At 44.0% G+C, this 14,869-nt stretch overlaps 1 protein-coding gene across 1 annotated transcript in view; it reads left to right on the top strand.

Annotated features, from left to right (window-relative positions):
• The window catches only part of angpt4 (angiopoietin 4), a 30,331-nt gene extending 18,382 nt beyond the window's left edge, over positions 1-11,949 (top strand). Inside the window, exons 2-10 of the mRNA XM_034586732.1 lie at positions 3,431-3,586; positions 4,082-4,203; positions 8,274-8,358; positions 9,204-9,351; positions 9,623-9,735; positions 10,238-10,339; positions 10,435-10,601; positions 10,771-10,904; positions 11,436-11,949. Of these exons, the coding sequence (XP_034442623.1) occupies positions 3,431-3,586; positions 4,082-4,203; positions 8,274-8,358; positions 9,204-9,351; positions 9,623-9,735; positions 10,238-10,339; positions 10,435-10,601; positions 10,771-10,904; positions 11,436-11,596 (1,188 nt within the window). The 3' untranslated portion in view covers positions 11,597-11,949. The remainder of the gene's footprint in view (positions 1-3,430; positions 3,587-4,081; positions 4,204-8,273; positions 8,359-9,203; positions 9,352-9,622; positions 9,736-10,237; positions 10,340-10,434; positions 10,602-10,770; positions 10,905-11,435) is intronic.
• Positions 11,950-14,869: the final 2,920 nt, after the last annotated feature.

Here is a 14,869-nt window from a genome sequence, read left to right as displayed (position 1 = left end):
ACAACTGCAGTGTAGCTCCTGTGTGTGTGTGTGTGTGTGTGTGTGTGTGTGTGTGTGTGTGTGTGTGTGTGTGTGTGTGTGTGTGTGTGTGTGTGTGTGTGTGTGTGTGTGTGTGTGTGTGTGTGTGTGTGTGTGTGTGTGTGTGTCATTTCACACTGATATATCTTAAAGTGTTGATGTTTCTGATCAGTTTGGTTTTACTTAGTTATCTGATGATATAAAAATGGGCTGAGACGTCATGATTGACAGCTGTCTGTCAACGCACCCGCTCGCTTGTGATGAATCCTGAGGAAAATCTCCTGTTGTCTTGTCACATCGACTCCTTCACACATTGATTCTCCGGAGTGTTTTCACGAGGGGAGTGGCCTGAAAAAGAAAGTTGGGAGGCCGTCACTCGGACATTTGCGTTCTCACAAACAGCCCCTGTGGAGGACGTCTGGAGGTTCTCCGGAGTTCAGTGCATGTCTGAGAGCAGCTTCGGAGAACGAATGGATGGTTGAGAGCTTGACCAGACGATGGCACTAAATACAAAGTTCAGAGGATCGTCGACATCATGTGTCGGCAGACGGTGAGGATGTTTACACCCAGTAGCTGTGGAAAAAGTGCATGAAGTTAGAAATGTGTTTACATGACTTGATCCTGCATCACACTCTCATCAGAGGATGGACATGTGGTTGGCAGGGGCAGGAAGTTATTTTAGGGAGAAACAAAAGTCGGCAGCAACGTGGTGTAAAAAGTCGTGAACGTGTTTGTGGTGAGTTCAGTTCAGTCTCAGATCCTCCGTCGGTGCCTCAGTTTACCAGCTCAGGTCCCGACACACTCCTGCACTTGTTACCCCAGATCCATATCGGTGCCACTTGCCTGTGCGTCACTCTTGTTATCGGAGGCTGTTTGGTAACACACACACACACACACACACACACACACACACACACACACACACACACACACACACACACACACACACACACACACACACACACACACACACACACACACACACACACACACACACACACACACACCCTCTGTGAAGTCACCCAGAGGGCCAGATCATAGTGAAGCCAACATGTGGTTTGAGTTAACATCTCAGAAACAAGCCCTCCATACGGGGGGTTGTCTGTGTATTTCCAGAGTACATGAGTGGTGTGTGTGTGTGTGTGTGTGTGTGTGTGTGTGTGTGTGTGTGTGTGTGTGTGTGTGTGTGTGTGTGTGTGTGTTGTATCTTTCATCCTACAGCAGGAAGTAAGGGTCAATTAAAAAGTCAGCACATTGTGTCTCAGGAGATTCAGCAAAAAAATAACACGAAAAAAAGAACCTGCAAAACTTAGATTTTCTTGTTTCTCTCATTAAATCTTTTGTTATTTTTTTCTTCAGCTCTCATACAGACGACACGTATGTGCTCTCACTCCCCCCCCCCCCCCCTCTCTGCTCGTCAGTCAGGTGAAGCCTTTGGTTTCCATCACAGTTAATCTGTGCAGCATCACAGGAAGCAGAAACCGCAGCTCGTTCCAGCTGTTTTCTCCACGTTTGATTATTTGATCAACTTCTCACTGCGTCACAGCATCTGTTTTTTGTTCAGGTTCGCACAATTTACTCCGTCGCGCAAAACCCTCTCCAACGAGCCACTCGGATTCATGGCCGCTGCGATTCCTATCTGTCCTCTCGTAAAAATCACTTTTTGATTGAAGGGAGCGATGGTTGTTTAATCTGAATGTGAATTGAAGCAGACTAAACATAATAACACCGGAGTTACTGTAATTGGGCAGTGAAAATGAGTAATAGTGCCGTCAGCGTGCATGGAGACTGATGATTGAGATAAAGTCAATCAGCGAGGATAACATCAGTCGGTGAAAGGAATAAAACCATGAACGTATAACGCTGGAGGATTCGTCAGCAGTTATTTTATGGAAAATGAAAAACACATTTCAGCCAAATGGACGGAGTCACTATCGATCCTCAGGGATTTTCATTTCATTGTGTTCACTCAAGGTCTGTTTGTGCGTTTTTCACTGAATTTGAGCAAAGCTTGGCTCAGACTCACAAAACGAGTGACAAATCATTGGTCTGGATCCAAATCATTGGTTTGGAAGTGTCCTTCAACACTGACCCTGCATGAACGGCTGCACCACAGAATGTCTGATAGTGTGTGTTTGTAATGTTGGGTTCTCTTGTCCTGTGTTGATCCTCAAACTCTTCAACAGTGTACTGTCACTTTTATTAACAGTCTATGGTGCAGAGTTGTAGAAAAGTTAGAAAACTTTGTGTTCATCCGACCTGTTTCATCTGCACTTTATTACTGTTCACATGTGAGGTTTATAAATGAGTCTGAATGATTTACTGATCATATTTCGACTGTTTCAGAGTCTGTTAAACAACCGACACAATCTGCAGATTCAAGTTCACATCTTTTCAAAATAAAAGCTCTCAGGAACTAACTGTTAAGGTCACGGAGAGAGGCCGTGGAAATGTGATGAGATCCACTTCATCAATTAATCCATTTTTATTTGTAAAGCCCATATTCACAAATCAAAGTTTGCCTCAGAGATCTTAACAAGGTGCCACATCCTCTGTTCTTCACCGTCAACAAGAGTAAAACTACCAAAGAAAATCCAATTAACAGGAAACAGTAGAAACCTGAGAGTCCCATGTGAGGATCCCTGAAGATGCTGCGTGTAACTGAACACATCAACTAAATAACAGGACTTACAACACTGATTAGAAGAAACTGATTGTAACATGATGGAAAAGTATTTGTACATAAGAAAATGTCTGATAGAGATGAAGGGAGCAGCAATAACAAATGAATTGAGGAGTTTGTTGTCAGTGATGGTAGAAGAAGTGTTGTTGTGATCATAGTCCACGATCAGCTGCCACCACCATCACGATCCAAACACACACACACACACACACACACACACACACACACACACACACACACACACACACACACACACACACACACACACACACACACACACACACACACACACACACACACACACACACACACACACACACACACACACACACACACACACACACACACACACACACACACACACACACACACACTTGGATCTCATCAAACAGCCTCACTGGTAACGGGGTCTCCCACAGGGACCGATCTGTTTGTTGGTGCAGTGGTATATTTATCAACTCGCTGCTTCTCAGTGGCACTGATATCCTGGGGACGTTTTAGGGAGAAATAGATGGACGGATTATTTATTTGTCAGAGGTCAAAGGTCACAGCATGGCAGTGTGACTTGGCATCAGTTTATATTCCCAGACACATGGGGACCTGCGTCTTTATACCACAGACCTCCTGATTGTGCGTTTGATTTGATGAACTTCATGCACCCAGCCGGTGGTTTTACTGCAACACCTTCCAACACATTATTTCTTCTGTTTGTTTCCTTTTATTCTGCAGCTGGAGAACTTCGTACAGAACAGCGTGAGACGAGACATCACCAACATACCGTCACACGTCGTGCACAACCAGACGGCCACTATGCTGGAGATCGGAACAAACCTCCTCACGCGCACGGCAGAGCAGACACGCAAACTCAACGTGGTGGAAGCCAAGGTAACGGCCAAACATCGCAGTTCAGTCAGACAACTCACGTTTAAAGGTTTATTGCAGCAGTAGAACAGGTTTGGTGTTCGGCGTCTAGGCTCCAACTTAATCACTCCCCACATGATTACACAGGAATGATGGGAGTGATGAGAAAATACTTGTAACCCCCCGCTGGAGCCTACAGGTGGATGCTGGGGTGGTGGAGGGGCTGAAGCAACCGGTAGCAATACTGCAGCAGCAGTGCGAGCAAAGGGGATGATGGGAAATTTCTCTCTGCCTCTGGATAACGTATCTTATCAATTTCATGGCGGATCACGTGTTTTTGTTTACAGCACATCAACACCAGCGTCGCACCATATCACCAAGTTGACATCTTCATGCATCCATCGTGTGACAGAGAGACCATTTAATGCTTTGAAAGTAATGAGTAGAAGTTAGAAATCAAAACGTAATGTAACAGGCTGTAGGAGTAATGTGTATTGCAAATTTCATTTCTTCCACCAGGTGCTGAACCACACGTCTCGGATTGAGATCCAGCTTCTGGAGAACTCTCTGTCCACCAACAAGCTAGAGAAGGAGCTGCTACTCCAGACGTCCGAAATCAGCCAGCTGCGAGACAAGAACAGGTACAAAATCAGGAATCAACGATTCAACCTCAGTCTCGGAGTAGAGACCGGATCGTTTAATGTGGGTCCTTGTTCATTACTGAACTATTTTCACTTCAGTCAGGAACACTTTGTATTATTGCACAAATGGTAATACAGTTATGCCTTGTGCGGATGGCTCCATTCTTTAGATGTTCCCTGGATTAGCCAAGCAGCATGCTAAGATAAAACAGGGAACACATGCAAACCCTGCAAAGGTGTTAGCTTATCCAGAGCTTCCAAATCTGTGAGGTTCTCCTTCTTATACAACTCCCCTGAGCGGACAGTTTGGGTCTGGAGGGCCAGAGTAGACTCTTGGAATGCACAGAGCTTGATGAGAGTCTCATGGTTAGTTGCTGTCTGGTTCTGTACTTGCACTGTACTAAAGGAGCGCCTCAAGTTCCTTCTGATGGGCATCCATTTCTCTCTGAAGACTAGACTCCAGTGCCTGGGTCCGCTCCTCTTCCAGCTCCGCAGTAAGTTCTTCTTTCTTTTGTGTCACTTGGTCTTGAGTTTGTTTGCTGACAAGCTCGAGGTTGGTTGCTTTCAAGCCCTCCAGGTCCTCAGTGTTTCCCTCAATGTTGGACTGTTTCACATCCTGAAGATCCTCCTGATCTCCTGAGCGTTGTTTTGTTTCTGCAGCTGATGTTTCAGCTCCAGTGTCTGGGTCTGCTCCTCTTCCAGCTCGGCAGTAAGATCCTCTTCCTTTTGTGACAGAGACTTGGTATTTACTGTCTCTGCCTCCAGCATGGTAGAGAGCCTGGGAATGTTGCTCTGGAGATTCTGACTGAGTTCTTTCTCAGCATTAAGTTTGGTGACAAGTTCAAGGTTGGTTGCTTTCAAGCTCTCCAGTTCCTGCAGTTGCAGAGCATTTCTCTCAATGTTGGACTGTTTCACATCCTGAAGATCCTCCTGATGAGCGTTGTGTTGTTTCTGCAGCTGATGTTTCAGCTCCAGTGTCTGGGCCCACTCACTCTGCAGCTTGGCAGTAAGATCCTCTTTCTCATTTGTCAGAGACTTGTTCTTTTCAGTCTCTGTCTCCAGGCTCATATAGAGTTTGATGGCTTGTCTTTGGAGGTCCTGATTAAGCTCATCCTCCTCCTGACATTTTTTGACAAGTTCAAGGTTGGTTGCTTTCAAGCTCTCCAGTTCCTGCAGTTGCAGAGCCTTTCTCTCAATGTAGGACTGTTTCACATCCTGAAGATCCCCCTGATGAGCGTTGTTTTGTTTGTGCAGTTGATGTTTCAGCTCCAGCGTCTGGGTCCACTCACTCTGCAGCTCAGCAGAAAGATCCTCTTTCTTTCTTGTGAGAGACTTGATCTTTTCTGTCTCGGCCTCCAGCATGGTAGAGAGCTTGGTAATGTTGCTCTGGAGATTCTGACTGAGTTCTTTCTCATCTTTCAGTTTGGTGACAAGTTCAAGGTTGGTTGCTTTCAAGCTCTCCAGTTCCTGCAGTTGCAGAGCATTTCTCTTAATATTGGCCCATTTCATTGCCTGAAGATCGTCGTGATGAGCGTTGTGTTGTTTCTGCAGCTGATGTTTCAGCTCCAGTGTCTGGGTTCGGCCCGTCTGCAGCTCAGCAGAAAGATCCTCTTCCTTTTTTGTCAGAGACTTGTTGTAATCTGTCACTGTTTCCAGGCTGATAGAGAGCCTGGTAATTTCCCTCCGGAGGTCCAGATAGAGCTCTTCGTCAGCTTTAAGGTCAAGGTCGGTTTCTGTACTGCCCTCCGTGTCCTTCAAGTGGCAACTCTTTGCCTCTTTAAGGGACTGTTTCCATAGCATAAAGTGCTGCAGATGGGAATCTGCTTGTTTTTGCAACTTATCTTTCAACAGCAGACGCTGGATGGACTCTTTCTTCAGCTCGGCCGAGAGAAATTTAACCATGTCTGACAGAGACTTGATCTTTTCATTCTTTACCTCCTGTTCGTCAGTGTTCCATTTTGCAGACTTGCAAATGTTTTGCTTTTTCATCCTGGTCACTATTGTTGAACATTACCCATGAATTCTTGTCTAAAATTGTCTGCAATATTGGCAGGTGACTGTTTCACACTCTACAGTAAGTTTTCATCATCCAAAGGCTTTTGTCTATGAGCTTTCAAATGAAAGGCAGGTATCAACTTGGATACCTTTGATCTTCAAAAGTAATGGTGCCAGCTGCTGTTAAACCTCAAAGAAGAAGAAGACACATAAATGAATATTGTATATATTTGTCATATAAATGTATATATAGTGGATCAGCTGAGTACACGCTGCGCTCTGATTGGACACTGTGGGAATGAACAAATGTGTCTCATCTGACACTCTGAATAATTTCAGAGCCCCTGGTTCCCTGGTTCACTGCTTCTGCTTCTCTGATGACACTCTGAAACATTTGAGAGCACATCAACTCTCTCTATATATATAATATGTATTATTTTTTATATAATCAATATCCATTGCTTAAACACAATATGCATTGTGTTTTGTCCTTTTATGGTACTTGTGTGTAATTATCATGAAGTCATTATTTCATTTTGAAAATATCACAGTTATTATCAGCACTGGCATATCAGTACCATGGTTACCAGTGTTGTTCTAATCAGTTTGCTTGTGTTCCGCACACACACACAAACACAAACACACACACACACACACACACACACACACACACACACACACACACACACACACACACACACACACACACACACACACACACACACACACACACACACACACACACACTGTACAGACCGCAGCACCACAGCGATCAGTGACTCCCCATCAGTCCACATCCCAGTAAAAGGTGTTTCCTCGTTCATGTGCGGGTCAGCATGATGAAGTGTTGGGAGGCAGGAGCTGATAACGTGTTTCAGCTCTCGATATGACCACGGACTCACCGCTAATGTCAAACAATGTCACTCGTAGACGTAAAACCACGACATGACACATGTGCACACGCGAGAACAACGGGAGGTCGTGTCCGACACTTGTCAATTACTCTTCAGCAGAAATTGAACTTGTGGTTGGAAAAGCGTCGTGAGCAGTTTGGACATTAGTGTCGGGAGCAGTGTTACTAAACCTAACAAACAAAATGTTATTAAAGTTAAAGATATTGTATCGTGGCAATTTCATTTTAAAAACAGACTGGCGACAGAGAAGGAGATTCTTCTGTCGTGAATGATCGTTGAACATCAGACTTTGCTGCTGCATGTTTCTGAGGGAGTGATTCTAAATTCTGTTCAAAATCAGTTTGCTGCGAGACCTTTATCGAGTTCTCCTGAGAACAGCAACATTTGACAGTAATTTGTGATGGTTTTGCAGGAGTCCTGCCAATAGAAGCTGTGGCTTGTTTGGAAAAACCTTTTTGCCAATTCACATTAGAAACAATGAGAGACGTGCGATGGTGGTTGAGTCAAAGACAGATTTGTCACTTTTACTTCTGTTTTCTTTTCACTTAATCAGGAACTTTGCCCATTTTCAACCTGCTTTATATTATAACAATATCTATAGTATACGAAGATTTAATCTCCCACCTGTTGCCTGGACCGAGATTTACTCGATCTTTTGTTTCCACATCAGAAGATGACTTTTACGTCCCTGGAGGATTCTTTCCAGCTCCCTGGCTGTGTGCTACAACTACAACGTGCACTTTGTGACACAAGTGACTTTCCACAGCAGTACTTCAGGATGCTTTACCACAAACAGATGATTATTACTCATTACCTCAGGAACAAGTCACGTCAAAACCATTGATAACCAGTGATAAAGTTGGTTTGACACGCAGATGTTGACTATTCATTTCTTCGGTGTTTGGACCCTGGCTCCGCAGCTCGTATTTGTAAACATGCTAAGCTCCGGTCAAGCATCCTATAGGAGAGAGGCCTGGGCGCCTGGTGCATTCTGGGTATTGTAGCATTTCTACCTTTTGGGGGAAAAGGTAATACCACAGTCCCTTTTCTCGGTTTTCTCCCGTCATGTTGCACCAATTTTTCCACCTTTCTACTGAGGAGATGCACAGGTTTTATTACAGGGCTCCATCCTCCCAATGACTTCTTCAATGTGTCTTTCAGTCACCTGGAGAGTAAAGTTCAGATGTTGGAGTCTCGGCAGAGAGGAGAGCTGGAGGACATGAAGGAGCAGAAGAGCCGACTGCAGGTACACGTCATACAAATGATTCATTCAGACCAAGTATTTTGCATTTACAAGACATAGATTTTAGTGCACGAGATGATGAGTGCATGAGCTCTTAAATGTAAAACTATACAGATCTGATCAGTTTCTATTGATTCAAACTACTTTAACGAAGCTGGCTGAGACGTGTACACTCAAAACAAACTTAAGAGGTTATGTTTTCACCCCTGTCCATTTGTTTGCTGGTAGTTTGTTTGAAATCACCATGAAACTTGGTGGGAGGACATGGAATGGGTCAGGGAAGAACTCATTCATTTTTGGGGCGGATCCAGAATATTTTTTCCACTTTCTTTAACTTTTCCAAGATTTGGCACAGATTTGGCCAAATCTTATATATCCGAATATTCCATGAGAATAGTTCATGTTTTTTTCACTTTCTTTAACATCGTGAGATAGAGGTTTGTCAACATTTTCCTTGATTTCTCAGAGTAACATTTATCGAACTTGGTGAAAATAAAGAAATAGGCATAATAAATGTTCCTGCTGACGAACAAACCAACAAGAAACCGAGGGAAAGAGGAGAAAATGTAACCTCCTTGGCAAAGGTGATTAAAAGGAACAGAGGCAGATGAGGATTGTTGTTGGAGACAATAAAATCAGAGCTGTTAAACAAAAGAAAACCGACTGATGTTTGGAACAGGGAGGTGGAATAGGGGCTTGCTCTGTCCTCTCCACATCGACCTGGTGTTGCAGTACCTGCCGGAACGGTGCACCAACACGGTAGATGGCGGCGACGCACCTTGACGTTGGTTGCCATCCGCCAATTAACCGAACAAAGAAGAAGACAAAAGAAAATGTTTTTCTCTCAGTCTGTTGTCAGGACTCAGATGACGGCCATCGAGTCTTTGGAGAGGCAGCTGAGAGTCGCCAGCAGCAACAACACGGCTCTGCAGAGGCAGCAGGCTCAGCTGATGGTGTCTGTCCACACACTCATTAACATGGTGGCTAGTACTACAGGTATACACACACACACACAAATTCCCTAATGTGTTCTCTAACCCCTTACCTAACCTTAAACATCAAAACCTTATAACCCAGTCTTTAAAAAAATGTGAGGAACAGGCCAAAATGTCCTCGCTCGCTGAGGTTTATGCTCAAAATTATCCTCACAAAGACACAACACACTCACACACCCATGAGTCTTCACTGTATTTGTTTGTGTGTGTGTGTGTGTGTGTGTGTGTGTGTGTGTGTGTGTGTGTGTGTGTGTGTGTGTGTGTGTGTGTAGCGTCACCTCCTGGGAACCAGATGTGGAGGGACTGTGCAGACGCCTACAAGGCCGGTCACTCTGCCAGCGGAGTGTATCACATCTTCATCAGCAACAGGACTCAACCTGTGCAGGTAATGTCTGACCTGCAGCAATGTTTTCTCTATGTTTTAAATTCAGTTATGTCGATCAGTGTGAGCAAACGTTCTGGTAGAATCAGAACCAATGAATGGACCAGAACACATTCCACACTGACTCTGTATCAAGCCATAACCTCAATACTTTAACACATCGACCTAATTATTCCAGAAATCTCTGTTTGTCCGTGTCTCTCATATCTCGAGAACCGTTCATCCAATCGCCTTCACACTTGACACATGTGTTGTTCGAGGCCAAAGGAAGTGCAGTGTCGAATACGTGATACGTTCGGTACTATTTAACTTTTAATAAACAGCCAATCAGTGCTCTGTAGAAGCAGCGGCGGCTGGGATCACGTTCATGAAAACTGACAAGTTTCAGAAAGATAAACTGCAACCAGCATCACCCCAGGCAAAGCAAACGGCCCATTCCAAACAATGGACACTGCCGTAGTATTTGAAATTTGAAGTTTTAGTACTTTCCCATCTTCTCCTGAAGGTGTACTGTGACATGGAGACGAGCGGCGGAGGTTGGACGGTTTTCCAGCGACGGTTTAATGGCAGCGTGGACTTCCAGAGGAGCTGGAAGGAGTACAAGATGGTGGGTTTCTCTAATGGGAGCATTGAATCAAAATTTAGAATAAGATCTGTTCGTGCATCGCACCTCACCCTCGTCCCCATCATCCCACTCTGCAGGGTTTCGGGGACCTGTTGGGAGAGCACTGGTTGGGTAATGAAGTTTTGTACCTGCTGACCAGTCAGGGTCAGTACTCTCTAAGGGTGGACCTGAAAGACTGGGAGGGAAACCCTGCCCACTCCCAGTACGACCGCTTTACGCTGACCAGTGAGAGGCAGCAGTACAGGTGAGTGACAGTTAAACTTCACCACTATCTATCTATCTATCTATCTATCTATCTATCTGTCTGTCTGTCTGTCTGTCTGTCTATCTATCCATCTATGTAATGTAATGTAATGTAATGTAATGAAGTACAGTACTTACTCTCCACCCCGCCCCTGCCTCCGGTCTCTCAGGTTGTATCTGAGAGGTTACAGCGGCACAGCAGGGAGGCAGAGCAGCTTGAACACCCACAGGACCAGCTTCAGCACCCGAGACCAGGACAACGACAACTGTGACCACTGCAAATGTGCCCTGATGCTCACTGGAGGTAAAGTTCAACCTCTTCATCTCCTGCTGAGCTCTTACTAAGGGGAAGACAAACTGGAAAAGGTCCCAATTCACCTGGGATCTCATCGGGTGTAGCCACAAAGATTAATAAATGATGGAGTCTAATGCCGCAGAATTTTCACACGTCAAGATTTCATACAAAGTCGATACAAAGACGCGATTAGATGCGAGTATCTCGTCTCTCGCCCTGGACATTACAAACCGCACCTTTGGTTCATTTGACACGGCGTGATGGATGCAACATTTGCGTTTGCAGCACTTACCGGTTGTGTTTATTCCTGATTCAAGTGATTAACGCGAATACACACAAATCACGTGTTTAGGGCATCGTCAAAATGCAGCATAATGAAAGTGAATAAACAATATCTCTCTCTGTCATAAATCACACCAAATAAAGAAACAACATATAGGTTGTTGTTTAAGTGTTTCACTGCTTGGACCAGGGTCTAAATGAAGTTATGGATAAAAGTCCCTGTGCACATCCCTCTCTGTGTCTGTCTCTCTCCGTCAGGTTGGTGGTTCGACGCCTGTGGTTTCTCCAACCTGAACGGAATCTACTACACCATCGGCCACAACATCAGGAAGCTTAACGGTATCAAGTGGCACCACTTCAGAGGCCCGAGCTACTCTCTGCGCTCCACCTCCATGATGGTTCGACCCTACGACTTCTAGCAGCACCCCTCAGCCTTCATGATGGAACAACCCAATGGCACCCCTCCAATATACCGTTAAGATGGTGTGACTCTACAGTCCGACCCCTAAGTCCACTACCTTGATAGTACACTCCGACCGCTTACAACAACACTTCTTGCATCCACAAGGGTACAAACCTGACTTTAGCAGACAGTGAGAATCACAACCTTAATCGACCGGCATGGTTTGAAAGTTTTGAGTTGTTTTATGTAAACCTGCCCGAGATCCACGAGGGTCGTAAATGTGATGCACAAAAAGAACCAGTTCATTCCCGAGGGGTATTTGGAAATCAAAGGCGTTTCTGAATCACCACAGTCGGTGGCGGGCAGATGTTCAAAGTGTTTTTACACGTAAAAGGTGACAGAAATAATTGTGAAAACTGAGAATCAGCAAGAGGGTGAAACCCTGCTGACTTTCTCTGGCCAACGATGGCACGAAGTAGGCGTCAAAGTATCTGTGAACGCCACTAATCCTTCGTCCCAAAGCTTTTCCACCATCTGATGAGAAGCTCCCATGGCAGCTACATGGTACAGACCTTTCTGACTTTGGAGCATCTCCACTTCAACATATCTCTGCAGGTAGTTTTCTCGAGGTTAATCCCCTGTTTACCTTTTCCCACATGTGGAGGTTCCTTCTGTTTGGGAACCAGGGGTCATTCTGCTTTTGTGATTGTCTGTTGACCGAAGGTCGTATCACCGTCTTCCACTGCAGTGAAACCTCCCTCTCTAACAGTGTCACACTTTTTGAAGAAAACTAAAATGCAGAGACCAACAAAGCCGCTTGTGCTGCTCACAAGCCCCAGAGGAGAACATGAAAAGAAGAGGTGATGCAGAGCAGAAGGTCCTGTGATGTTGTGTTTTCTGGCTTCAGGTGGAACAGGTGGACTTTCTCTCTGTCAGACAATCACAGTTCTGAATATCTCCAGAGGAGGATGATACATGTCCTCACACCAAGGAGGCTTCCAGTCTGAGGAATGAACTGGTTGACCAGGAGTTCATGAAGACACAAAGAATTCAAATTCAATGAAAGGTGTGTAGGTTGATGACTGGATATTTGACTGTGATGTTTAAGTCAATAAGAAAGTAACAGGGTACGAGATTGGACAAGAAAAGATCTAAGAAAACTCTAACTATGTTTACAGGAACAACTAAATCATGAAATGAGAGACCGTCCTGTTTCATGAACTGGAAATGTGTCCGACAAGTCGCCTGGTTCAAGACCCTGAAGTGATTTAAAGTTGAGTCAATCAGGGACAGACAGTGGTTTCTTTCTTCTTTACAATAAAGTAAATGAGTATTTTTCCCAAAAATGTCAAACTATTCCTTTAAAAACACGTATTACTGGTGTTGATCAAACTCAACTTTAGAATTTGAAACAGTGGTGGCTGATGATGATCGTGAGTCAGCTGTTGATACAGTTTGATATATGAAGCCTCTGCAGGTTTCACAGGTTGAGACGTCACATGTTTATTTGTCAGAATGCATAAGTCTTATTAAAATGCACTTTATGGAAGAGAACCTGAGTGTTTGTTTTGACCTTTGCCCTCAGTGTTACTGTGTGTTGAATGATACTGAAAACAGTAACAAATTACACTTTTTTTACAGGTTTAAAAATGTTTTTTTGATTTATTGCATATGTGTTTCAAAGCTTGTCCACTCAACTGTAAACAGTTTGTTTTGTACAATAAAATATGTCAATAAAGCGTCACTGCTCCTTCTCTCAGCCGTTCACTTGTGAAGACGATCAAAATTAAAAGTTACTTCTGGAATTTTTTCCTGCCTCATACATTTCAATAATAGTTCATAAACATATTTTAGTATGTGTCAAGTGTCTGCAGAATTGGACCTGTGACTGTGTTTCATTCTGTTAATAAAGATTGACAACATGATGGCTCCCAAAAGTGAAGCCAAAGCGCCCTGATCGCCCCCTGGTGTCTGGCTGCAGTATAGGTCATAAACCCGCCTCCTCCATGTTAGCAGATGTGACATGCACCTAACAAAAAAATCAAAGTAGACGCTAAATGTCACAGATGGTTTTCAGCTCGTTCTTATCTCCCTGATGTTTGTTCAAGTGTTTCTGATCAGTTTGGTTTTAATGAGTTATTTGATGATATAAAAACAGGCTGAGACGTGATGATTGACAGCTGACACTGACTCCTGATTGGTCAAGCGTATGTATGAGTGGGACCTTGATACCACGCCTCTGTCCTCGACGTCTCTGGCTCCGACTGCACAAGATGCCGGCGTCTGAGTTATTTTGGCTTCATTTCATCATTCTGTATTTCTGCAATTCTGCATATATACAGTATATTGTTCAAATTGAAAGATTCATTCAAACCTCTGAAGGAGACAGTTCAGTGTTGTTCTGGTTCTCTCTTGTGGTCAGACTGTGTAACTACAAGTTGTTTGGTCTGCAGGGGACGAAGTGCAGCATGATATCAATTGTGTGTGTGTGTGTGTGTGTGTGTGTGTGTGTGTGTGTGTGTGTGTGTGTGTGTGTGTGTGTGTGTGTGTGTGTGTGTGTGTGTGTGTGTGTGTGTCTCAAGGGACTTCTTATAACCTTTATCCAGTCCAGGGCATTATATGATGGTCCTGGATCAGAGCTGAGCAATTTCACATTGTAAAAAAATATAAGCATAAATATAAGGTGTTTATTTACCTACTCTAAGCACTTAAAGTTACTCAGTATTCATTCCAGGATCCTTACACCCCCTCCACACCGTCACTCATCGTTTCCTGTTTGATTTGTATACAGACAAATATGTGTGTTGCCAATTTGAAGTTGCTTTATGTGTGTATATGTTTTCGCCTCCTACTTACTTGTATATAACAATCATATGTTTCTGTTTATTAGGGCCCGAGCACCTCCGGTGGGAGGCCCTATTGTATTTCGAAGGATTTGTATTTCCCTTTTGGGGCTTTTTCAGGCCTAGACGTTCAAATTCATACCAAAGTTTGCAGGAAATTCAAAACCCCAAAAAGTAATTGTATTCTAGAGTAATTTGAAATGGGCGTGGCAAAATGGCTCAACAGCGCCATTTAAGGAAAAGCCCCTGTTAGCTTTCACCGATCTTCACAGAAATCGTAGCCCGGGTGTATCATGACCAGACAAAAAGTCTAGAGGTGCAATTTGAGCAACGCAACAGGAAGCCCGCCATTTTCCAACTTTCAAGGTTATGACATATTGGAAACGAAGACAAATATACATATATGAATGTAAAATTAATAAAAAATTAATTAATCTTTTCTCAAA

This window comes from Hippoglossus hippoglossus, chromosome 5, assembly GCF_009819705.1.
Source record: "Hippoglossus hippoglossus isolate fHipHip1 chromosome 5, fHipHip1.pri, whole genome shotgun sequence".
Taxonomy (NCBI): Eukaryota; Metazoa; Chordata; class Actinopteri; order Pleuronectiformes; family Pleuronectidae; genus Hippoglossus; species Hippoglossus hippoglossus.
The sequence above is the reverse complement of the archived record's forward strand: the minus strand, read 5'-3'. Positions and strand labels throughout refer to the sequence as shown.